We start from the raw sequence: 27,026 nt of genomic DNA, 5'->3' as shown, positions 1-27,026 counted from the left end.
CCAGACAGTGCCGGCTGGCGACCCCAAGGGGGAGGGCCTTCTCTGTGGGAGCTCCCACCCTCTGGAATGAACTGCCCCCAGAGATCAGGGTCATCCCTGATCTCCCTTCCTTCCGCCGCGCCCTTAAGACTTGGTTATTTCAGCTTGCAGGACTGGCCTAGGGTAATTTTTAGAGGGGTTTTAATTATATTTTAATTGGTCAATGTTCAAATATTTTTTTTTAATTAATTTTAAATTTGTAATTGTTATTTATGTATTTTAACTGATTGTCAGCCGCCCTGAGTCCGTGAGGAGAAGGGCGGGATATACATCTAAATATAATAATAATAATAATAATAATAAAGTTACTCTACAGAAGTGGCCCCCAACCTTTTGGGCACCGGGGACCAGTTCCATAGAGAGAGGGTTTTCCATGGACTGGAGGGAGCGTGGTTTTGCATGCTGCCTGCATCCACGGATGGGGCTTCACTTGTTTGCGCAGACCGGTTTCTGGCATGCTGCAGCCTGGTGCCAGTCCACAGAACGGGGGTTGGGGATCCCTGCTCTACAGTATTTAATATTCACCATTTAAAAAGAACCTCTATTTTGTAAGTTGATGTAACATCACAAATACATACATTTTGGGTATTTTATAAATACGTTTTATTATAAAAATAGATGCATGCATCAAAATAGACGGGGTTCTATTAAGAGAACCACTTAGCAGATTCTCACCCTGACTAGAAAAATGATGACACCATGATTCATTCTTTCTCTTGCAGTCTTCTGTGCTTCCAAAACATTCCTTTTGAAGATCTGCTTTAACAAGATTAATTGGACTTGGCAAAAGTGATCTCTCCACCAGGTTTTTTCAAGAGGATTCTAGCATATTCAGAATGGCCATTCAGAATTCTCTCATCACTTCATTTAGGGTGAGATCACACAGTAAATGGCATCATAAAGTAGTCAACCTCATTTTAGCTTAGCCTGATATGTGAATTCAGCCTCTGCAGTTGGTTTGTAACTCTGTTATGAATCTAGAAAATGAGATTAACTGAATAAAACAATTTAGGGTTGAGAAGATGGCCAAATCTATAATATACAAATGTTTTCTAGATTACCCTGGGAAGACCAATACAGTAGTGTTTTGATAATTTTCTCTTATTCTAGGATATTTTCTTTCAGTATCCCAATTTCCACAGCTTGGTGTAAGAATTAAAGGGAGAGCTGTAATTGTTAATGATCTCAGCTTTCTCCCCAATACGTTGGAGGAATTGCCCACTCTTTCCTTCTACCAATCCTTGAACTTGGATGCTTCTAAGGCAAGATCTGTAGAAAGTTCCATAGCCTCATCCACAACTTTTAAAAGTCAGATCTTCCTTGCAAGAGTAGAGGCTCTGCAAGAGACACCATCAAGCAGATCACCTCCTATGGGCCCCATAATATTTTAGACGTAATTCCTGTTCTAAGGGTCAAGGGAAGGGCCGTTTATTTACTCATTCATCTTTGTTTATAACTTTGACTGGAAAGATCTAGAAGAGCCTTTTCTCTTGTGACCGCCACACGGAGCAGAGACCCACCTCTATCATTTTGCCCTTCCAAAAGGGCTTTAAAACGTGGCTCTGCCAGTTGGCTTGTTGTCCTAATGGGGGTGCTTACACTGGAGATGACCGACAGGGTAAGCAACAAAAACCCACCCCAATGCTATCTGTCCTCTTAGTTTTTAGTCCCTATTTCTTAATAAATAGAACAAATTAAAAAATAAAGCCATTGCTTTTTCAATTAAAAAAAAATCCTGTGTCACCCTTTTGGGTATGTCTTTCTTAATCTCTGGTCATCTATCAGATACATGGGAGTTTGAGTTTTCTGAGCAGTATCTTAGCAGTTCCCAGCACTGCACTCTTCTGCATAGAGAGCTTCAACGTTGTTCCTGGAATATGTTGGAACCACTCTCCCAGCTTAGGAATCACAGCCCCAAGTACTCCAACCACCATTGGACCATTTAGGCCTTTACTTTCCACATCTTCTCTAGTTCTTTCTTCAGATACTGATATTTCTTCAGCTTCTCCATGCTCCTTGATGTTGCAGAAGTAAGGGTGACTGGTTCTCTTCTCGTTTATTCTGGAGCAGCTTCTGTTCCCCACTATCAGCCCCTCAAGGAATATCAGAAAATCAACTTCAGAGGAAGAGCAGAACTATACTTTATTGAGAGAGACTATAATAACAGAATGTTGCAAGCCTGATTGTGCTTCTCCTCTCCTCCCTCTTATTCCACAAATTATTTGTCTGAGTCTCTTCAGAATATTAGTCACATATAGTCATATATGTCAAACTTTTAGCAGGAAAGGCATACTGTATTAAATAATTGAATTTGGGAAATGGATTAAATGACTGAATTTATATAATCCCAAATTTTGCCGGTTACCTTAATCTTCTCCATCAGTGACTCCCCACATGTTGAAAAAAAATGGCTTCTTTGCTGTTCATAGAATGAAACAACAGGACACTATAGAACAGGGGTGTCAAACTTGCAACGTCGTATCGCGATTTTTTCTCCATTGCCGGCAATGGGGTGGGTGCGGTTTTGGCATGACGCATCCGGCCCAAGGGCCAGCAGTTTGACACCCCTGCTATAGAAGAAAACAATTAGGAAAACTAGATGGAAAACATAGTAACAAAAAGAAGATTTAACAGTTATCAATGTAAAGGTAGCAGTGCAAAATAAATAATGGGGATTGCCCAGAAAGTATGTTCAGAAAGAAGCACGCAGGATCATAAGGAACAGCAAATTATAGGAATAGAAAATTACCAAAGGTCAGAAAGAAAAGACCAGGAAAAGTTAACAACATAGAAATCAATTCAAAGAATCAATAGCAGTGATAGTAACACAGACAAAAATAGATGTCTTAAAATAAGCTTATTCAATTAATGTCAAATGATTTCTCTGCTGAAAGGAATGAGTGTAATCAAGATCAACAAAGGATTTTTAAAAATGAATGGCAGCATGAAAAGGAAAAAAAACAAATAAAACATTTCTTTTTAAAAGCTTGAGGAAAGTTTTGGAATGAATAGAACCCAGGGCAGTTGGATAAAGATATGGAAATACAATGCAGCCATTGAGAAAACTGGCCAGTCTCTCCAGTAATACAAGACTACACACTGATTTGCAAGTATCACAAAGCATCATTCCATTTCTGTGACTCAACCATTATTTTGTGCCCCATGATTACCATAGTGATTTATAGCTCATGTAAGATAATTTATCTACATGCTTTAGAAAAAGGTACATTATCACTTGAAGAGGGTACAATATTTTCCAGTATTGTGCAAAGACATTTTTATTTTGTTCCCTGATATTATTTTGCTGCCTTGCTTTGTGTGATTGACCTTATTTTTATTGTACTTTAATACAATAAAATGTTCCATGTTTTGGCAACCTTTTATATCATGGAATGAGATACGAACCATACAAAACACATTTCTAATGCATATACATATATACACACACTCCTTCACACCTCCATATGAATATGTTACCTTGCCACAACAAACATTTTAAGTTATTTAGGTCTTGAAGCTGGAAAATTAAATACAGGAAGTGTGCTTTCATGGTACACTAATTGCTGTTTCTTGCACAAGTAGTCCTCAACTTACCATCACATATGAGCTCAAAATTTTCCTTGCTAAGCAAGACAGTTGTTACGTGAGTTTTGCCCATTTTACGACCTTGCTTGCCACAGATGCTAAGTGAATCAGTGCAGTTTTTAACAACAGTTTTTAAGTGAATCTGGCTTACCCATTGACTTTGCTTATCCGAAGGTTGCAAAAAGTAATCACATAATCTTGGGACATGGTAACCGTTATAAATACATGCCAGTTGCCAAGCATCCAAATTTTAATCATGTGACCACAGGGATGCTGCAACGATTGTAAGTGTGAAAAATGGTCATAAGTGCTTTCAGTGCTGTTATAACTCTGAATGATCACTAAAGAAATGGTTGTAAGCTGAGGACTATCTGCAATCTCTTTTTCATGCCAGTAGTTCTGCACTGATATTCCATGCCTACTCAGAAAGCAACATTCATTCCTCTGCACACAGTAATGAATAAGTAAGTTTCCTAGAGAATGGGATAATAAGCAGTTGAAATAATAAACATGGAAGAAAGAGAGATGCCAGGGAGCCCCAAAACTATTGCTAAAGGCCTAGATGAAGACTCAGGCCAACTCTGGGCTTCAAAGATAAAAAAGAAACGCTGCATTTTTTGTCATATATCTGAATATACCACATAGGAACCCCACTGCTGTTAATGTTGCAGCAGAAATCATACTGTTTTGCTTGTAGTTGCATGAATAAGAGCATTCTTTTTTGTTTAAATATTCAAAGTTTGCAAAACTTAAGTTGCCTTAACTGAATTAGAAGCTTCTTTATTTCAGTAATTTACTAAGAGCTACATATTGGCAGTCAAAAATAGTTTTTTTACTAGAATGCATTTATAGAATAGCAAGAACACAGAACTTCAGAATCCCTTAAATACAGAATGGTGGTTTGCAAACCCATATTTTGGGATATTTCCCCCCATAAGAAAGTCATCTTTGTAATTATTTAGTTGAAGAAAGAATGTTTTTTTAAACAGTGATATAGACTATACAGTTCCTTCTTCCCTCCATAATTCTTTCCTCTACTTGCTACTTTATCAATAGCTGTAGGAAACTATTTAAATTATAAATAACATTACCAATTTTATATATACATATATTATAAACACACACACACACTCACTTATATATACATTATTTAAAAAAACAAATGAAATACTGACGTATCTGATTCCATATAGGTCTCCTTTGTAACAACAACAATGAGGTTTTGGATCCGATATTGGCAGTATAGTTAATTCTTGACTGAAAGTCATGTTTGCCAGGTCCTCTGGATGCTCTTGGTGGAACTGGGTGGATATGCTTCCCTGGGGGTTGAGGGTGGGATGCACTTCACAGCTATATACACAATACATCCCACTGAAATCATACAGTTGCTAGCTTTGCTATTATCCTGAAGTGGTGTCCACAAGAATGTTCATCTCCAAGTCAAGTGCGGTGTTTGAGGATGATGGGAACTGCATAAGAAACACCATTTTTAAATCACTTGTAAAAATAATTGTCAATTAACTAGTTTCAACCCTAAAAACCTATCTATTCTAGTCATTGGAAATCATCTTTGCAATTACCATATTGGATTTGCCTACTGGTAAGTCACGGCTTGCTTAACTATAGTTTGCTTAATGACTTATAACTAAATAGGTTAACATAACATAAATAATAAATTAGGGTTTATAAAGTATTGCAGCTAAATTTGCCCAAAACCCCAGACAAGGAAACTTCATAAACCTAATTAGTTAATCCTAAAAAGTATTTAATTCTGGTTAAATGGTTACCATTTATTCTTAAATTTACATCTACAGTGAGGGAAAAAATTATTTGATCCCCTGCTGATTTTGTACGTTTGCCCACTGACAAAGAAATAATCAGTCTATAATTTTAATGGTAGGTTTATTTTAACAGTGAGAGACAGATTAACAAAAAATCCAGAAAAACGCATTTCAAAAAAGTTATACATTTGCATTTTAATGAGTGAAATAAGTATTTGATCCCCTATCAATCAGCAAGATTTCTGGCTCCCAAATGTCTTTTATACAGGTAAAAATCTGAGATTAGGAGCACTCTCTTAAGGAGAGTGCTCCTAATCTCAGATTTTTACCTGTATAAAAAACACCTGTCCACAGAAGAAAGCAATCAATCAGATTCCAAGCCCTCCACCATGGCCAAGACCAAAGAGCTGTCCAAGGATGTCAGGGACAAGATTGTAGACCTACACAAGGCTGGAATGGGCTACAAGACTATCGCCAAGCAGCTTGGTGAGAAGGTGACAACAGTGGGTGCAATTATTCGCAAATGGAAGAAACACAAAATAACTGTCAGTCTCCCTCTGTCTGGGGCTCCATGCAAGATCTCACCTCACGGAGTTTCAATGATCACGAGAACGGTGAGGAATCAGCCCAGAACTACACGGGAGGATCTTGTCAATAATCTCAAGGCAGCTGGGACCATAGTCACCAAGAAAACAATTGGTAACACACTATGCAGTGAAGGACTGAAATCCTGCAGCGCCCGCAAGGTCCCCCTGCTAAAGAAAGCACATGTACAGGCCTGTCTGAAATTTGCCAATGAGCATCTGAATGATTCAGAGAACTGGGTGAAAGTATTGTGGTCAGATGAGACCAAAATCGAGCTCTTGCTGTGTTTGGAGGAGGAGGAATGCTGCCTATGACCCCAAGAACACCATCCCCACTGTCAAACATGGAGGTGGAAACATTATGCTTTGGGGGTGTTTTTCTTCTAAGGGAACAGGACAACTTCACCGCATCAAAAGGACAATGGACGGGGCCATGTACCATCAAATCTTGGGCGAGAATCTCCTTCCCTTGGCCAGGGCATTGAAAATGGGTCATAGATGGGTATTCCAGCATGGCAATGACCCAAAGCACACAGTCAAGGCAACAAAGGAGTGACTCAAGAAGAAGCACATTAAGGTCCTGGAGTGGCCTAGCCAGTCTCCAGACTTTAATCCCATGGAAAACCTGTGGAGGGAGCTGAAGGTTGGAGCTGCCAAGCGTCAGCCTCGAAATCTTAATGACTTGGAGAGGATCTGCAAAAAAGAGTGGGACAAAATCCCTCCTGAGATGAGTGGCCAACTACAAGAAATGCATGACCTCTGTGATTGCCACCAAGGGTTTTGCCACCAAGTAATACAGTGGTTCTCAACCTTTTTAATGCCGCGACCCCAACCGGTTGTAAGTCGAGGACTAAACCAGTCGTACGTCGAGGACTAAACCGGTCGTAAGTCGAGGACTACCCAACCGGTCGTAAGTCGAGGACTTTCCCTGCCCGGGAGCGCCGCAAATGCGTGGTTCCGCCCCCTGCGCCGGCCGAGGCGTAGCTGGCAAGCGGCAGAGACGGAGCAGGCCGACCACCAGCTGGCCCAGCCCAAGGGAGGTAAGGCACCCGCCGGAAAAGGGAAAAAAAATGGCGGACAGCCTTGCTTGGCGACCCCCGTGGAATGGTCGATCGACCCCAAATGGGGTCCCGACCCACAGGTTGAGAACCACTGAAGTAATAAGTCATGTTTTGCAAATACTTATTTAACTCATTAAAATGCAAATCAATTTATAACTTTTTTGAAATGCATTTTTCTGGATTTTTTTGTTGTTATTCTGTCTCTCACTGTTAAAATAAACCTACCATTGAAATTATAGACTGATCATTTCTTTGTCAATGGGCAATCGTACAAAATCAGCAGGGGTTCAAATATTTTTTTCCCTCACTGTAAACATTACTGAATGGACTGTCCTAAATATTCTAGCATTAAGAGTGTATCCCCATTAAAGCAAAAGATCTGAAGCAAACTTCTACATCAATAGATAGAACAATAGAAGGAGACAGACATCAAAGCAGAAAGACTGAAGGGACAGGTAAGTTTTTTTTTTATCAATCAAGAATGTCACAAGGCTATTTCAAAGTACCATCACCAATGCAGAACATTTTATTTATTTTATTATATTTACAATAATATCAGAAAGGAATACGCACCAATAATGATTAGCAATACAGCAACAGCAACCAAAGCTACAATTGCCTTCATCTGCAAATTAACACACAGAATAGTATGTAATTAATTCCCAACTGTAGACATAATTGATCAGCTTAATCCAGGTTCAACAGCATGCCAATAATAATGAACATGTTCCGATAACTCAAAGTGGCTAGTTTCAAAATGACCTAATCTAATCTCAAGGATCAAAAACACATTAAGCCAGAATGTGAGTACAGGTAGTTCCCGTTCAACAACTGTTCAAAGTTATAATGGTGCTAAATGAGAGGCCCTATAGCCATTCCTTGTGGTAGTGGCTACTGCAGCATCCCCCACAATCATGTGATTGTAATTTGAGTACTTGGCAACCAACTCACAATTACAGCCATTGCAGTGTCCTGCAGTCGCATGATATTCATTTGAGAGATTAACAATTGGCTTACAACAAGCAAAGTCAATGGGAAAGCTGGAAGGAGGTTGCAAGGTGTGATCACATGACCACAGGATATTGTGACCATGTGGGATTCACCTAATGATGGGAACTGGGACTGCTGCAATTGCCATTGTAAGTCACTATCACATGTCATACTTTATGAACATGTTGCTTAGCGATGGAGTTGCCATTGCCAATTACCATAGTTAATCAAGGCCTAGCTGTATTTATTAAGCAATAGATTTATTCAGCAATCTAGATTTGAAGGAAAAAAGTTGATTCAGAGCACATCAGAGTGCTTGTGTCATACTAGGCAGCAATTCTTTCAAAATGCTCTATCTTTTCCAATGCTCATTGACTTGCATGCACTCCTAAGCATCCTTCAAATTCAGATCACGGCACACGCATAATGTACTTTTAGATACTATAAAGTATGAATGAAGTAAATCAATAAATCATGGTTGCTTTTAAGCAGTAACCCAGTTTGAAATTGTAATACTGATTACTACAACACAGTGTGAATATGAACAGTTTTTGTGTGTGGTTTCTTGACATGCTATAAGTCTATTTTTTTGTTTTTATTTTGCTGAATCTTCACAGCATTACAAGACACAGGGCTTCTGGGAAAGATGGCAGACTGAAGACAGCTCTATAAAAAGCAGACCCAATGTTTGTACCGTGAACAAGGAACCAATGGGTAGATTGGATCCTTTGGACAAAGAGAGGATGTGAGATTGCCCAAGCTGTTTTCCATACCGTTGCTCCTTACAAGGAGACTGCAAATCAGCAGTCTTCTGAGGGTGGGAGAATTGGGAGGCAAGGGAATTTGCTATAGTTGCTCTAGCTGCACACAAGCTTTATAAAGGAGTTTTGCATTTCTCTTGCTAATCACTTTTAAAAGTTGTCAACTAACTGCTTCAAAGAAGTTAGACACTTTCAAAGTGACAAGATTGCAAACATCATGTGGGTGTCTTCAACACTTTATATAAGAAAATGAAAATGTATGTTTACAATCTTTAAGAATTTAAAATAAACAGTAAAAAGACAAGATTTTAGCTACAAAAAGTTTTACACATATTACGGGCTCAAAAACTATGGGAAAATTGGGATTTTGAATATTAAAGACTCTGAAATTGCACCAGAACTTTGAATCAATTATATGCTATATCGTGCCTTCTTGGGAACAATTTCAGACATTGATTCTGAATGTAAGAAGCTGTTCCCGCAGTACCCATAGAACTTCAACCTCAGTAGACACAAAGCCAAGAATCATGTGAGGCTGATCAAACACAGGCACTACCTGAACAGATGGAGCAGTCAGATGATGTAAGCTCACCCAACCCTCACACCCAGAAAGCAGAGTGGACAGCAGAGAAGAGACATTCTGTAAGACTCCTTGCCAAGCAAGGGAGCAAATCTATTGATTAAAGACAGCTGTCTGGAGTTGATTTAAGAGACATCCCTAACCATGTTCCTTTATTAGAATGAACCATATGATTCCAGATCTTGCTTGATGTTCATGTATTGTGCTTGTGGAATTCTGACCTCTGGATCGACTGACCACTCTGACCTGGATCTTGAAAATCTAAACTGGATTTTAACTATTCTTCTGTTTGCTAATTTTAAAAGCTTCTTTCAGAAACTCTATTTTGGCTTGCATTTCTTATCTGATATTATCTCTTTCACTTTGAATAAACTGCTAATTTCCCTAGCAACTGTGTGAGTGTATATTTAAAACCAAAAAGTGTTATAGAAAAAGATATGCAACAAAATCTACCTGAGAATCTGAACAAGTATTTGAATAAGAATTTGGCATTAGCATAAATAAGAAAAATGGGATGAAGCTTTAAAATTTAAGAAATAAACAAAAATGACAATCCCAGAGAACAACTGGAATAATTTCTTTTTGCTTACAAAAGATGCTGCTTAAAGTATTGAAGAAATTTGTAAAAAAGGATCAATAATCATCTGAATTGTATTAATATATCTGAATGTATTGGTTTGATATTTGGACTGGAAAAATGTTATACAGTATATTGGATTTGCTTACATTTAATATGGTGTATAAGGTTTTTCCCTTACAGCTACTTTATGTATCCTAATTTGACAGCATTTAAACTGGCTCTATATTTAACTGTTTTTTTTATTTAAAGAAATTTTGTGAATTTGTTCCTTTTAAAGAAGAACTTATTCTTCTTTGTTAAGTTAAATTTTACTCAATTGTTTATATTAGGGTACTGGGATTACATTATTTGCTAAATGTTTTAATTATTTTTTTGTTGTTTTAAAACTTGTAAGCCGCTGGAGTCCCCTTGTGGGGCAGATGGGTGGCATAAAATTTTCATAAATAAATTAAATGTGGATTTGTTTATAGTTAAGTGTTAAGATATGGAATGGGATATGTTGCTATTTGAAGCAATTCTCTTTGGAATTGTTGGCATTTGGATGTTGTGTATTGGATTTGTCTTCTACACTTAATGCAGTGTTTAAGGTTTTTTTTCCCCCCCTTACAGTTACTGTAGAAGTAAGGGATATTTGTGAGCTTGTTTTTTTAAAGGAGAAATGCTCCTTCTTAGTTGTTTGCTTACACTAGCATACCAGGATCATTTATTATCAAAGGGCTCTGTTTGGACTTTTTGCTGACACCTGGATTGAAGATGTATTGGAACGATCCATATGTTATCTAGAGTTTTAGGCTTCATTATTAGTATTTTATCATGGCAGTCTAGGCTCTTTTCTAATTTCAGGAAAGAATGATTTTCTTCTTAGCCAAGATAATTTCTTTTGGTACGCAAGAACTTGCCTTTTCAGAACTAAAACAGCACTGAGTATATTCTGAAAGTCTTTGAATGCACTTACAAGTTTTAAAAAGACACAAACCCAGCTGGGAAAGGGGTGTGATGTAATCCATGAAGTTGCCACTTGTGGAATGTTATCTGGAATGTTTTCTATTGTTCAATTCTCACATGTAATCAGTGTTTTTTATTATTTGATCAATTGCTTCCTGAGGTCATTTGTTTTGTACTTATAAAAAGACTAGACTCTCCCCTTTAATAAATTCTATTTGCTTTGCCTGCATTACTTGATTTGTATTTTCAGGTGGAAAGCTCCTTTGCAAAGGTAAAGATAAGGGATCCCTCAAATTCAGGGATCAGGTCCATGCTAAAATTGGGTTGCCTGATTTCTGGGCAACACATGGTTAACACTTGAGTTATGAAATGAAGAGTTTTATATTTATTAAGAAGAGGTGAAGAGATTATGAAAATTGTAATGAAAATGAGAAGTTGTTTTCTTGGAGACAGTCCTTTTTATTTTTTTCTCTTTTTTGCACCTTTTTTCTTTTCTTTTTTTCTTCTTCAGTTGGTATTATCTTTTACTGTTCTAATTAAAACTTTTAATAAAAATTATTTAAAAAGATAAAATTGCAAAGTATAGAAAGGTAAAAGAAATAAACCAAACTGGTCAAATAAACCACAATTGCAATATTTTGGAAACAAGATAAGCCTTACCTTGCAGCCTCGCCACCACATTTGTCTTCTGAGCTGTTTGGATCTGTTACTAAAAGCTGTTGCATTATCTGATAAGCTTTCTGCACCAGATAAAGAGACAGAGAAATGAAATTGAACAGCCTACCATAGTGGTAAGATAAAGCTTTTGCCTCTATCCTGATTTTTTTTTAAAAAAAGATCCATCCGTATCATGAACAGAGAATTCTGCATGATTTCATTCCTTATAGGGAATCTAAGAAAAACAACCAAACTCTATCTAACATCAATTTGTTCAACAATTGTTCAAAATTAGGACAGTGCTAAACTAGGAGGATTTAAAAATGGGTCCTTGCAGTTGCAACTGTCAGTGTCTGTGCGGTCACATGACTGCAATTCAGATGAATAGGGATTGGTTTGCAATTGCAAGATCATAGAAGTTTGTTTGTACTCACGTGACTGCCATTTACAACCTTCATTGTTGGTTTCCAACAAGCAAAGTCAATGGGGAAACCAGCAGAAGATGGTAAGTGACAATGACATGACTGCAGCATGCTGCAACCACACAGGATTTGTCTACAGTAGCAACCGGGATAGCCAGAACTGTTGGCATAAGTCAGCTGGTCATGCAACATTGCATCTTACCACTGCATTGCTTACCAATGGAGTTTTTCAATCTCAATTCCTCTGGCAAATGAGGACTACATATAATCTATGTTACTAAAAAGCTCTCTTTTAGATCATTAGTTCTGTAATTACTGTAGTTTTGGAAATGAAGACAAAGCTGTTTAGTAGAACTTTCGAGTTAAGAGACATTGCTACTTATTTACTGTTGTCACATCTTGATAATTACTGTGGATGATTTTAATCTATTCCATTTTTATTTTTAATAACATACCATGAATGTTTTAGTGTACTTGACACTACAAGTCACCAAGAGTCTTTTAATTGCTGTGGATTCCCATCTGTAGCACAAGAGTGGGAGGTGTATTTCCTATGACTAGCTGTTTTTGTCTCTCCAGCAGCAAGGATTACATTTGTCTCTCCAGCAGCAAGGATTACATTTTCATAAATCTATGAGACATTCAGAGCCATTTTTCTTAGAGAGTGTGGTAAAAATATTAAGGGAGAAAATATTCTGAGCTTTAAAATAAAAAAAAGGCACCCATGTTCGTTTTTTCCATGAACAAGCGCACTCTAAAACAGACACAACACTATCACTTCTGTGTACCCAGGACCCCACGCATGCAACAGGGAACCTAAGAAATAAGAACAGATAATGAAATCCAAGTATGCTGAGATTAGGTAATATGAGAGACACGGTGTTCCCGGAACTCAGTTTCACTTCTAAAAGGGAAGTACCTACCTGACTTATCTTGCAAATCATCCAGCCGCTCTCCTCTCTCTATCACTTTGGTGATATTTTCTTGCATGACATCAATAACTTCATCAACCTGGTTTTGAACTCTGATTTAAAAATACACATAAGGATGCATCACATGAGCAAGGAATTTATCATTAATACCAGAAAATGCTACTGATTGATATCCTGCACATGTAATCTAGATGCTGAGTGGGAATGATGGGAGCTGTAGCTCAATTTATTCAACAGCTCTGAGTCTGAATTGAGTGAGATATAGTTAACATCAAATATTTTTAGTGTGCAAAGACTTTAAATTCTTTATATTAACTATTAAATAATGTACTATAAATAGCAACATGTCAATTTGTTTTTCAAATAGGCATCTGAATTGATAATTATCTGCCCAAATCCAATATTGAAGCATGATTAAGATAGAACTTAAATTGAACTCAACTTATTGAATAAATTGAAAAGTAAGTAAGCATGCAAGTAAGCATATAAAGAGTATATATCAAAGTATAATACTTGTTAGATCCCCACTAACCACACTGCTCATCCTTTCTTGAATTCTCAAGTGCACATTTATGCCTACAATAGTTTCACAAACAATATTTTAGATATTCCGGCATCTTTGTAGGTAAGAATAAGAATCTTCAATTGTGGCTTTAAAAAAAAGCAATTAAAAAAGTTGTTGCAAAGCTAATATACATTGATTAAACAGCATTAACAACTAAACTAGCTATTATTTTGTATTAGCTATAGATTAAACATTTTTTAAAGCAGCCCAATACAGAGTATAGTCATAGTGCAACAATCTAAACAGACTTTATGGTGGTCAAATTTGCCTTCTATAGGAAGATACATAGAAATCATGATTTGCTCTTTAAAAGCAGAAGGAGAATGTAGATGTGACATATGGGAACTTGCAGAGTCTTTGCAATATCTTCCCTCCCTCATCTCTAGCCATTAAAATATACTGCCAGGCATCTGCTGCTCTGTCTAAGAATGTTAGCTGGTAGAAAAGTCTAAGGAAGGGGGGCTTCCGGTTTTGACATTGCAGTGAAGCAGACGCAGGAAGATGGGACTCCATCTTTTGCGTTTGATTTTGCCCTGCTGGGGAACCCTGGAAAGGGTTGAAAGTCGCCCCATAGAGGCGGCAAGCAAGAAGGGGACCCTCGTTGATTGCAGGGGGGCGGCAGCCCTCCTGTTTGATCCGAGGAAGCCCTCCAAACCAGTGGGGGAAAGACTGGCTACATTCGTGTAGCCAGTCCAAAGCTGCTGACAACGGAAGACGAAAAGCACTATCAAGCAATCTTACAGCAACGTGTATGAACTTGATCCTCTCTTTATGATTTTAAAGACCTCTTCCTGAAAATCTGCCCAAAGCACTCTCCCCGATGAGAGAGGGAAAGGAAAGGAACACAGTACGCCACCACCATTCACCCTCACCAGACCCAAACCCAAGCCCAAGCCCATCCCTCAGACGAAATGCAACCACCATCCAGAAGCCAAACCACAACAACATCACCAGCTGCTGCACCTCCCTCCGACCCCCACACAAAGCAAACAGACACACGCCATGAACACAGAGCTAGACCGCAAACTCGGAGCCAAACCAAAGCCCGGTATGCTACATCACAGCCTTCTGCTCTGGACACCACATCACAGAACTCAGGAGGTTACAATGCTAAAGCTCAGGAGGTTACAACACAGCCAACCACCCAGGATGTTGAAACACAAAACTCAGGATATCACTACACTAGATCTCAGGATGTAATCACACAACCCATTACCCAGGTTGTTATAACATAAAAGACTAATGGGCACACAGCCAGCACCTCAAGTACTCAGGATGTTACGAAACAGCTGAACATTCCACAAACAATAACAGCCAACCAATCCCCCTACAGCAACTAAGCCAGCACTCCACCCACCCCCACCAGTATTTATAGAGAGATGGCAGCTCCGATCACACTTTGCTCGCACAGGCACGAAGCCAAAGACCCCAGCCTGAAGATGACGAGTGGGACCTCGTCGAAACGTCGCCAAGATACTCTCAATCTTACACGGGAAAACACCTGAGTACACCAAGACCTACATACCTGTACCCATGAAAATCTACGAAAACAAATATATAAGGTTTGGATTTAAAAACTGAAAAACGGCATTGATGACATCTAATGGTGAATTACGCCACTACAACTTATTTATGCCTAAAAGAAACCTGGCTCGAAGCCCAGAATTAGATAAGACATTGGCTGGCCTTGGAAGCTTTTACTATTGAGAATTGCAGCTGAGAAAAAAGGAAGACTTGGGGGCTGCTTATTTGTGTGGCAGAGATGATAATATTACTCTAAAATTGGCCTGTCTGAATTATGAACACAAATACTGACTTTCAGAACTATATTGTGGAACTATTTTCCTGTAGAAGAAACATAGGGGACACTTTGGATTATAAATCTTGATTGTTAAACAACCTTTAATGGTTTTTCTCCCTGGACAGAAAGGATATATTTTTCATTGGACAGAACAATTTGAATTTTACATATATCTGCTTAGGAGAGGTTTAGGAATGGCTAGCTGGTTGGATACTTACAAAAAAATAAAATGCATGTTCCATATTTAGCTCTAAATAGTAAAAAACCATCCTTAATATCTCTTTCCAGAAGCCTCAGTTTGCCATATCACCAAGAAAATACTGATGAACCACAGAAAGAAATTCTCTCCATGTTGAAATTAATACAAGAAACAATTGCTTTAGCTTGTGATCAGGTTAATAATAACATAAAGGAGATAAAAAAACAATTTTCTAATTTAAATCTACAAACTCAGAAAATAACTACAGAGAAGGAACCAGCAACCCAGAAAATAGAAGGAAAACTAGAGAATGCTGACACAAGCATTGAGGATCTAAAGGAAGAAACTAACAACCAGACTCAGATAAATGAAGACTTAGAAGACATAACGATAATATTGGATACGGAAAAGACATTTTACAAACCAAGGTTTCAGAACATACTGGAGGATAAGGAAGGAGAGCTGATGGAATGGAAGATAAAGCCGTTAACAGAACTGTGGGGAACTGCAGAAGGAGGGAGGCTGTTTAATGAATATCAACAGGCTAGTTCTTCCAAAAATAGTTTAACTAAATTGTTTCTCTTGTTTCAAATAATATATACAAAAATAGAGGAAGAATTATTTGATGATGCAAATGCACTGACTTGGAAAGTTAGTCGGCAAAGGAACAAAGCTAGAGTAAGATTGAAGGAAACAGAAGCTTTGACCTATTAGAGGGGATGCTATATTACCAATTAGATGTTTGAATATGGTTAAGAATAGATTGCTAGAAATAGAAGTATTAGTATAACTAGATAAACAAGATTTATAATCAGAATATCATATCTTGCTATGAAAAGGGAAATAAGAATATGCTAAGAACTTTGAATAAGTGAAGATTTTGGTTACTCAAATATAACTTGTTTTGAAATTATAAATGATTGGGATACTTTGAACATGGATGGGAAATTAAAATTGAAAAAAGCGAAAATAGGATATGGACTAAAAAAATGAAAATTGAGTGCAAGTGCAATTAATATATGCTTTGGTTAGAAAAGATATTCTAAACTGATATTATTGACACTATTAGAAAAACGTAACAAATGTTGATATGCAATTGTATATTTACTAACAACAATAAGAATTGTATTTGCTTAGTGTGGAAAAATGGTTATTACCAGAAGAAGAGAGTACATACTGGAGGGTGTAATATCGGACTTAGTTTGAAGAGGATATGAAACTCCATCCAAAACAGTAATAGCTCCAAAAGTCATTTAATGACTATACTGCCCTGATTTGGTTTCCCCAGATGAAGACTCGGTTTAATAATTCACACATTGCATCCCACATTCAAAACTTTCAGAGCATACATGGCACCAACTGAAAAAATACTGAGCTGGGGATCATCACTATAGTGATGATATTCATTTCTTCATTGGCTTTCTACCAAACAAGTTAGAAGTAGGTCAAAATGTGACACTTCAAACTCATATTCCTAATGTCTAGCTAACCCAGATTCCAAACTGAGATAGGTTGTTTTCTGCATACTACTTCATCCCATCAAATACAGCAATGATTATAACAGGCAAAGGAAATGGCAATTAGTAACATAATTGGACATTACTTCATTTCCTGTGTCTTTCATTGCATAAAGTTATGTTAGCGATCAGAGTATCACCTCTTCTACTGGCACTACAACAAGAGATTCCTGGCATATTGGGGGGAAAAGAATAAAACTAAAGCACAAAATTAGATGAGAATACTCTTAACGGGATGGAGCTCCTTGTCTTTAATAGCTGTGATATGGGAATACATCATAATATCCCACTTCCTTCGTTTTTTCTGTTTATTACTGAGAGTGAAGGAATAAAAATTATGCATTTGAAAAAGAATTACAGGCAGGCCACAGCTTTTTATTCTTCTAAAGCACTATATGTGGTCCCTCCATCTCTCAAGCTGCTCATGAAATCCAATCTTAGCTTTAATAATATAGTATAGCTTTCCATGAGGTGGTCAAAATTTTTTCCAGCCAACCAATGAAGGAGGCTTTTAAGAAAAGATTGGACAACCATTTGTCTGAAAATCTAGAGGATTTCTTACTTGAGCGGGGGACTAGCAAACCCCAAGGTCCCTTCCAACTCTGTTACTCTGTTATATAGTATAAAATCACCTTGTTTCCATACTTTTGCCTACCCATTTTTTAATTAAAGTAACCACCTCTCTTAGCAATTTAAAAGTTCAATGAAAGGGGAACTAGGCACCTTGGCTCCTGCCATTAAGTATTTTAACAAGAGCAATAAAATTATGTCAAAGCTTCATAACGTCAGTAGGGAAGGAGGAGAACTAAAAAGGTGGGTGAACTAAGAGTTTCTGAATGGTTTACTATATCCATGCCACTTGCATTCCTTCTAATCCCTCTCTACAACTGGAAAATAAAAATAGATCTGTCCACTTCAATGTTGTCAACTTGCTGCTACACCCTTGTGTCCCTTTTAGTCTTCAGAAACACAAATCTGTGTCCCCTTTAGTTATAAAATGGTTGCCCATATATGATATAGGTAAAAACAAATATATAGCTTTCATATATATGGAAGCAGTTAAAAAAGAAGAAAGCAAAGAAAGGCAGTTAGTGATTGCCTTGTTTAGCAAATGTTCACAGTGATATATCTTTGCAACTATTCCTTGCATTTACGACCTTTGCAGGTCTGTAAAACAAAGGAAAGAAAGATCATAAGCACAGTCACAGATCAGTTAGCAACCATTTTGCTTAATAACTGAGTTGTCATAACTAAACAAGGACTACAATACCTGTATTTTTAGAAGGCTGCGGATTCTGTCCTGCGTTACAATAGATATGTAAGATGCTGGCTCAAAGGAAATAAATTGAACAATGTGCAATGAGGGAAGATAGTTTTCTAATTCCCAACAAAAGAAACTATTAACTAGGACTTTGCCAAAGCATACAGCATAAATTACATTTGTTACTCCTCAATAATTAATAAAGTTGATTATTTTCCTACTTTTAATTAATTTTCTCTACCACTTTGAGTCTATTATTTATATTCTTCTGTGAAATTCCATAGTGACAAGAATGTATACATAAAGATAGAAGAGGGAGATTGTCTAAAAGATACATTTTAAAATATTAAAGTAATGAAAGAAATGTGATTTTTCAAAAAGACAATGTTCATTATTTTATGAACAAGCTTAGCTCTAATCTAGAAACTAGTAATTCATTTCACCTGATAAAGTATGATCATAGAACAGCTATATTAGCTGGACATGAAAATTAAGCCAAAATAGATTTCACATGCCACAAAATACTCACTGTCTGATCTTGTCATTTTGGGATCCGAACTTTGGCCCTGATGGCCCTCTCCTACAAAATAATTTAAAAAGTTAAATTGTTACCTTTATCTTCCAAGATGAGTGGCAAATCTTAGGGCTGATTAACAAACAGATGTTTGAAATCTGAAAGCATTATACATTCAGAAGAAACAGCCCACTTCTGGAACCTATGTAAAAACATCTGGCAGAGTCATACACTGAAGAGTTTGTAGTAGCTATTACTGACAAACAACCACAGTAAGTTGTACAATACTTTGCCTAGTATTTATAAGGAATCCTTGAGATCAAAGCATGTAGAACAGGCAGAGACAATAGTGCACAGGACCTAGGATTCGATAGTTATCCCTACTCTGGTTTGGAGACACTTACAAGAAAAAGTCCTCTTCTTCATCTGAATCTTCCTCTAGAAGGTTTCTCTGCAAACACAAAGATTGATACATCTATGAAAAAGAATATTTCTACTAATCGGTATTTTCATTCAAAAATAAATTTCAAAAGAGTGTTTCTAGACCAGGGGTAGGCAACCTTGGCTCTTTTATGACTCGTGGACTTCAACTCCCAGAATTCCTGAGCCAGCATAGCTAGCTCAGGAATTCTGGGAGTTGAAGTCCATGAGTCATAAAAGAGCCAAGGTTTACCCCTGGTCTAGACTGAGTCATTAATCAATATGTTTGTCAGAATGTAATGCCGTTGACACAATATATGGCAGCAGTCCCCAACCTTTTTGGTAACTGGGACCGGTTTCATGGAAAATCATTTTTCCATGGACCGGCGGGGGGGGGGAGGAGTGCACAAACTAGATCCCTCACATACGCAGTTTACGGTAGGGTTTGTGCTCCTATGAGAATCTAATGCCTGATGAACTGAGGTGGAGCTGAGGCGGTGATGCTTGCGCTAGGGAGCAGCTACAAATAAATGAAACTTCGCTCCCTCGCCTGCTGTTCACCTTCAGTTATGCAGTCGAGTTCCTAACAGGCCATGGACCTATATTGGTCCATGGGCTGGGGATCACTGATGTATTGTATCAGATATCCACAGACAATACAAGACAGAATCATTAGGTCTTCCTTTTGAATAAATCATATATACTTGTGAATAAGTCCATTTATACATAAGCCAACCTTCAAATTTTTAATCAGAATGCCATGAAAAATGTGTCACCATGGAGAAGGTGACCTGCATTTTTCATGGTATTTTGGTTAAAAATCTGAGGGCTTATATATTTGTGGATGGACGTATGAATATATATGGGAAATATGTGTACTTTTAAAAACTATTACTGTATATACACCTGTTGATAAGTGCATTCACATGTAAGACAAATGCAATTTTTTGGATGTATGTTGGCACCTAAAATCTTGGTTTATTTGCAAGTGTATTTGGTGCTCCGAAAAATTGCTTTGAAAGGTAAAAATAATTAAGAGTCCCAATCTTGGTTTTGTCAAATACCTGACATAGTTTTGTTTTTGAGATTTAAAATAATAGTTTCATTGCTTTTGCTTAATATTTCTAGTTAGTTTTGCCAGAATTTCAATCTTTCCCATGATCTTAAAAAAAAAGAGATTCTTTGGGTGAGGGGGGATCAACAGTTATCTCAATCTAACTGTACAAATGTATACAATTCCCCTAATACCATCTCATATTAAAGTGAAGACTGGTTTCATCATTCAACCAGTGGAGGATTGAATGGACCCTGCAAGTCATGTGCCAATAAGATCACAAATACAGAAAAGTATTGATCTGAGTTCCAACAACTTGAGAAACAACAGCTGCAGATAGTAGAGCTTGCTTTTTCCCTTCACTCCCCTTCTCGGTTGCTGGATAGTGAATGCTAAGGGGCTATAGTGGACTATACTTGGCAAATCACTACTTTAGACTTTTAACAGATCCTGCTATTCTTTTGAAAAGTTCAGACCAATTTAGTTAGCAATACTATCCTATGTATTAAAAAACTAGAGATGAGGATCTGTAGACCCTTCAGATTTTCTTGTAAGGAATGATGGATTTCTGTATCCCTCATTATTGATAGTTCACTAACATCTTGAAAACCACAGGTTCATCAGTTCTGAATTTGCCCTAACTCCTGCCCACCTAGAAGTTTGAAACTATGGAAATGCAAGTAGATAAATAGGTACCACTTCAGTGGGAAGGTAACAGGGACACGAAAAGAGCTCCCTCGGGCATCACCTGGTTAATGGTGACGTCCCTGGCTAATCCTTTCAATTTAGAAGCACTTGGTAGATGCTTGTGACAAGAATGTAGTAGTAGTATCAGTTCTGAACTTGATAAAAAGCTGTTTTCTTTAAATATTATACAACTCCTAGAAATTATTTCCGAGAATCTTGTAAATGCATTATTACAGCCATTTCACCAGCAGGTCACACATTTAAATCATACCAAGATAACTATCCCCTATACACTCACCCTCTCACTTTTGACTGACCCAGTAACATCATCGTCATTGAGGTGGCGCTTGAATTTTGGAGGCATGTTTTCATACCAGTGCTATTTTTTTGTCCTAGTAGAAAAAAAAAACATTCTAATCATTCTGTCAGGTTTTAGTTCTCAAATTGTAAGAATTTAAAGACTGGCTACAATGATGCCTGCATAACACTGCAAATACAAATTATTACATGAAAACAATATGAGATCTGGGAATTTCCAGTATAAGAGTGAAGATTTGTTCTCCGAGCTTGTGAGTTGGTTTCTGAAAGTTTCATTACCAGGCTAAGTAACATCTTCAGTGGATATCAGTGTTCTTCTGTTTATAAGAAGAAAGAAACTATATTTCCAGTATAGTTTGAAGTACCATTTTATAATTCATGAATAGATTATTTTATTTTTAAACTATTGCAAATATTGTTCAAATCCAGGATTAAGTTTAAATTGTAAAATATATCCCTCTTCTAACTATATGAGTATTAATTAAATCCCCATTAGTTCCTAAAGCCTTTTACACATGAAAGTATTTTAAAATGTCATGGTTATTGGTTCTGGTCGCACGAATGGAAGAGATGTAAATGTTATTTTAAAATAATTTCTTCTATCCCCATTAATAATATGCAATTTTTTAATCAGCAACACTTTCAAAGGACTGGCTAGAAAAAAAAGTTGGCTTTCTATATACTGTTTAAAGGGAAAGGAAAGTCTTTTCAATCTACCATTACTTCCAACTATGCTTTTGTACACCCAGTTAACCACTTGAGCTAGGATTATTTTTTAATCAGATCATTATTTTTGAAATTTTCATTTTCAAAAACGGTCAGATGCTTTAAGGAAATCTACAAAGCCTGAAAGTAATGCTTTTTCTACCAATACTCCTTAGCACCTTGTGTGCAGAATATGCCTTTGATCTATTTCAAGTGTCACCCAAAACACCAATGATACTGTAAGGACCTACCCCACTTTGCATCTTAAGAAGACAGAACTCTTGGAATATTTCTTCCAATAGGCATCTTTATTAAGAGAAGATGGTTGCAGGCGTTCTAAACAGGACTTGGGGTGAAAGCTTTCCAACTCAAGATTTTAAAGGGGTCCCCCCTTTAGCCACCCCCATCACCCCCTTCTCCCAGAGACAGTCTCANCTAATGACCCCCTATTGTTATTGTTAGTCCTTTTGGTGATTCCACATCCAGTCCCTTTGAAGTAGGCTGAAGGAAGTGAGGGCCATAAAGCCCCTTTGTTCACCCCCTTCCCTTCATCGTATGACAGAATCCAGAGCAGACAGAAATGCGGGGTTTCATAATTGATAACTACAGATGGAGTATATTTGGATTCTGACATATACATCAAAATACTACTTGCAAAATATAAAATATCATGAACCATTACATTATTACCATCTACAATGTCTTGAATACTTAAATAGATTAGGCAAAAAGACTGCACTGTAATTTGCTCAATAACAGATACCTCAGCATTGAAAAGAATGTTAAAATATATGGTATGCTTTTGTGACCTACAATGGCTGGATGCAGGGAGATTTAAGGACAAATCCATTTTTCAATCTGAAGCTTAAATAGCTTCAGGAATTCCATCTTCCTTAATTTGCATTACCAACATGGAATGTAGCCTTACTGCTTCTGCCCAATCTTTACACATAGTTCTATAATTCTTCTCTACACAAGTGTACACGAGTTCCTATGTCTTTTAAATACATTTCTATCCAATCTACCTCTTTTAACAATTATTTATCTAGCTTCCTTCCCCCTCCCCTCAAGCTTACAGTGTCCCATCTAGAGGACTGTTGAATAAAATAAAACGACTGCTCCTCTAAAACTCCTTGTCTTCATCTCTCACTCGCGCGGTCTTCTTCTCCGGGAGTCTTAATTCTCCAGCTGTCCATCCCGCTCTTCCATAAGCCCTCACACGAGACACTCGTCCTCTCCGGACTGCGCAGCAGCCTGCCAGTTTCTTTCCCTATTGGCCATTTCACCATTCCTGCCTCGCCCCCGGGATACTTGCTTTCTCTCCTCCTAAAGGGATCTTCGGCTTCCTCCCGGATCCAGTTTCCCACGAGCCAGCGCCCACCAAACTCGAGAGCCTCCTCTTATCATCCACCCCCTCCCTCCCCGCGCGCCTTTATTTATTCCCTCGTTCACCTGTTTCCCTTTTAGGCCGGTGCGGAAATGGCCGGTCCGAGGAAGAGGAGGAGTTATCGTCAGCTGTTGCTCCATCGATCGCTCGGCGCGCCTACTAAGGGGTGGAGCCGAGGGTCCGGGATATCGAGGAAGCGCGACGGCCCCCCTAGTGACGTGAACCCTCTCGGCTACCGTAGTAGCGATTCTCGCCTGGTAGGCGGTGGCGGACGCGCGCCGAGCTGAAACAGCTATTAGAAGGAAGCGGAGTAGACGGTCGACGATAGCGGAATTGGGATCACAAAGAGTGACTTTCCTTTAGCCTGTAGTCCTCCTCCTGACCAATTGAAAAAGCCGTGCATGGTACAGATGTGTTAAGGGTAAATGGGTTTACTAATCGCATAAGCCTGGTTTGTTGAACTCGCCATAATTGATTTGGTTCACGTGATGTTTTAGAACTGTATTTCTACAGTCGCTGCATTCAGAGAATGTGGTAACTCAAAATTACACAATATATTGTGATGTAATGCAGTATATGAATCAGGTATGTGGTTTCACTTGTATACCGACGAATAGTTACTGGTTTGAGCCCATGAATGTAGAAGACATAAAAATAAATAAAATAGCTCTGCTATCCCTTTGTCTACTTTTTACTTTGTCTCGGTTTTTAATAGTTTTTTATTTTTTAATTGTTAATAACTTGTAAGCTACCCAGTCACTTGTTCTATGAGATGGGCAGTTTGCAGCATTATGATAACTGAATTTTTGGGGGGGAGGGGGGAAACGGAATATTACATAAGTGTTTGAAAAATCATCTGGAATTCGTCTTTTATCCTGAATGAAAATCTTAGTATTTCACCACAAATTTCAGGAACAGAAAGACAACACACACAATCTTTTTTAAAATGAGTAGGTTTATTGATCATGATTTGTACAAGCAGAAAGACCCTTAGGTTTTAATTTCAATATATATATAAAACATTTCACAGATCCAGACAGTTTAACTAGAACAAGATAGGCTCTCTGCTGGGTTGTGGTGTTGAACAAAATAGGCAGACAGCTCTTTCAAAGCTTTGTAACGATGAGAGAGAGAGTTCTTCACATACTTGGGCAATTCAGCATATCTGCAAAAGACAACCTGGAACTTCATCATGAGAAACTGCAAAGCCTACTCATCTAGAGCAGGTGATATTATAAATGTATTAATTAAATTTACTCTCTATTTCTTGACTTAAATGTTGAGTCCTAAGCTAAGGAACAATTTGATCAAATCCTCTTCTCAGGAGATACGGGAATTGCCAATTGAACACCTGTACTAAATCCATTATTATTAAATAGAATAGAATAATAGAACAATCCAAATGCCTGCTGACAAATACATTCATAAAAATTGGTATTTTGTAGAACAGAATTTGCACATTTCTTAATACTTGAATGTACAACAGTGACTGGGTAGTTTTACCGACCCGTTATAACTAAGGAGAATATATTCCCTTACGTCTCAGTGTAGCCTTCTGGCTGGAAGCAAGGATCCCATCCAAAATCTCGAGGTCCTCTTGGTTCAACTATATGCCCCTATAGGGAAAAGAGACGTTTAATGTTGAATTTTCAGAGTTAGGCCTTACATAAAACATACAATTCTGAAGGAGCTGGCAGATGTTATCTCAGAACTATATCTTTCAAGATCCTAGACCACCAGGGTACTACCAGAGGAGTGGAAAAGAGCTGATGTGGTTCCCATCTTCAAAAAAAGAAAAACAATGGATCCAGGAAACTACAGACCTATCAGCTGACATCAATACCTGGGAAGATTCTGGAAAAGATAAGCAATCAATTTGTGAACACTTAGAGGCAAGCAAAATCATGACATACATGGTTTTGTCAAAAACAGATGTCAGACAAATTATACGATAAAGTGACTAAATGAGTGGACCAGCAAAATGCTGTGGACATAATTTACTTGGATTTCAGTGAGGCATTTGATAAAGCAGACCACAAGTTACTACTAGATTAAGATAGAAAAATGTGAATTAGATAGCATCATCACCAGATGGATTAGTAACTGGCTTGACCAGCCGCACTCAATGTGTAGTCCTTAATGGAATTGCATCTACATGGAGGGAAGTATTTAGTGGGGTACCCCAAGGTTCTGTCTTAGGCCCAGTACTCTTCATAAAAAAAATAGATGAGGGAATAGAAGGGGATCTTATCAAATTTACATAGCAGGAATAGCCACTACTCTAAAAGATACAGGGTCAAGATACATAAGAGTCTCAACAGACTTGAACACTGGGCCCTATCTAACAAAATGAAATTCAATGTAGAGAAAAATAAGGTTTTAGACTTAGGCAACAAAAATCAAATTTACATGTACAGATTAGGCGAAATCTGGCCCAACTGTGAAAGGGATCTTGGAATCCTAGTGGACAATCACTTAAACATAAGCCAGCAGTGTGCAACAGCAGCTAAAAAAGCCAACACAATCCTAGGTTGCATTAACAGGGATAGAATCAAGATTACATGAAGTATTTTATAAACAATACCTATTTATAAAGCCTTAGTAAGATTACACTTAGAATACTGCATTCAGTTTTGGTCACAATATTATAAGATGTAGAGACTCTGGAAAGAGTGCAGAAAAGAGCAACAAAGATGATTAGGGGGCTGGAGGCTAAAACATGAACTGTTGCAGGAATTGGGTTTGTCTAGTGTAGTGATGGCGAACCTATGGCACGGGTGCCAGAGCCGGCACTCAGAGTCCTCTGTGGGCATGCATGCCGTCGCCCCAGCCCCGCCACCCCGTGGCCCCCTCACCAGCAGCCCTCCTGGAGGAGAGTCACCTCGGGCGCAGCCTGCACAGAGCAGCACAGCCAAGGACATGACAGCTGGGCAGCAGGGACAAGACTCCGCCCTCGCGCCCCATCGCATACAGATGCTGCAGGGTGCAGGCAGAGGGCGTGGCCATGATGCTGCAGGGCAGCCATGGCGATCTGTGGCAGGCCGTGGAGGTGATGGTTGGCCCTGTGGGCAGGAGAGGTGGGGGGGTGGGCGAGGCGGTTTTGGGGCACTCAGTCTCTAAAAGGTTCGCCATCACTGGTCTAGTGAAAAGGACTAGGGGTGAGATGACAGCATGGTTCCAATATTTCAGGGGCTGCCACAAAGAAGAGGGGGTCAACTATTTTTCAAAGCATCTGAAGGTAGACCAAGAAGAAATAGATGAAAACTAACTAAGAAAAGAACCAACTTAGAAATAAGGAGAAATTTCCTGACAGAACAATTAACTAAAAATTAATTAAAAAGTCTTTTCCTATGGATTAGGCTACAAAATTCAAACCAGCAAAAGAAGAAACCTGACAAGAAAAGAAATCAACCAACAGCTTAACATTTCTTAAGCCATTAAATGATATGTAGGTTGTGTGTTTAAAAGGAATGGGTATAAGTCAAGATGGTGGACAGGCAGCAAAGGCTGTAAAGAGCTCCTCCAAAAGCAAAAGCTTTTTTATTATTATTATTTTCTTTTATTTTTATTTTAACTTCTAACTTTTTAATCCCTTTTAACATTGCATTTTTAACCTATTTTTATCTATATTAACCTATTTTAACCCTTTTAAACCTATTTTTAAACCCTTTTTAAACCTGG

General features: G+C 38.0%; 2 protein-coding genes across 3 annotated transcripts in view; both read right to left on the bottom strand.

Moving 5' to 3' along the window:
* Positions 1 to 4,376: 4,376 nt before the first annotated feature.
* On the bottom strand, positions 4,377 to 23,451 carry VAMP4 (vesicle associated membrane protein 4). 2 transcript variants are annotated; one of them, XM_015832021.1, is made up of 8 exons: positions 23,411 to 23,451; positions 21,234 to 21,327; positions 19,179 to 19,225; positions 18,790 to 18,840; positions 12,909 to 13,009; positions 11,567 to 11,646; positions 7,624 to 7,675; positions 4,377 to 5,093 (listed from the first exon to the last, which is right to left on the bottom strand). In XM_015832021.1, the coding sequence occupies exons 2-8, from the start codon at positions 21,297 to 21,299 to the stop codon at positions 5,065 to 5,067; spliced, it is 426 nt and encodes a 141-aa protein (XP_015687507.1). In that variant the 5' UTR covers positions 21,300 to 21,327; positions 23,411 to 23,451; the 3' UTR covers positions 4,377 to 5,064. The 2 variants fall into 2 exon arrangements, with proteins under 2 accessions (XP_015687507.1, XP_015687508.1); XM_015832022.1 differs by lacking the exon at positions 23,411 to 23,451 and adding an exon at positions 23,035 to 23,090.
* Positions 23,452 to 24,282: 831 nt separating this feature from the next.
* ITPA (inosine triphosphatase) overlaps positions 24,283 to 27,026 on the bottom strand; it is a 14,418-nt gene continuing 11,674 nt past the window's right edge. The window contains exons 7-8 of the mRNA XM_015832020.2: positions 24,885 to 24,961; positions 24,283 to 24,510 (exon numbers count right to left, since the gene is read on the bottom strand). Coding sequence (XP_015687506.1) covers positions 24,387 to 24,510; positions 24,885 to 24,961 — 201 coding nt within the window. The 3' untranslated portion in view covers positions 24,283 to 24,386. The remainder of the gene's footprint in view (positions 24,511 to 24,884; positions 24,962 to 27,026) is intronic.

Source organism: Protobothrops mucrosquamatus, unplaced genomic scaffold (genome assembly GCF_001527695.2).
Source record: "Protobothrops mucrosquamatus isolate PMUCROS unplaced genomic scaffold, P.Mucros_1.0 scaffold_294, whole genome shotgun sequence".
NCBI lineage: Eukaryota > Metazoa > Chordata > Lepidosauria > Squamata > Viperidae > Protobothrops > Protobothrops mucrosquamatus.
This window is presented reverse-complemented; position numbering and strand designations above follow the sequence as displayed.

Coding starts and splice junctions, on each gene's coding strand:
- VAMP4 (XM_015832021.1), bottom strand. CDS start 21,299: ATGCCTCCAAAATTCAAGCGCCACCTCAATGACGATGATGTTACTGGG. Junction 19,226..21,233: donor GGTCAGTCAAAAGTGAGAGG/GTGAGTGTATAG, acceptor TTGTGTTTGCAG/AGAAACCTTCTAGAGGAAGA. Junction 18,841..19,178: donor GAAGAAGAGGACTTTTTCTT/GTAAGTGTCTCC, acceptor ATTATTTTGTAG/GAGAGGGCCATCAGGGCCAA.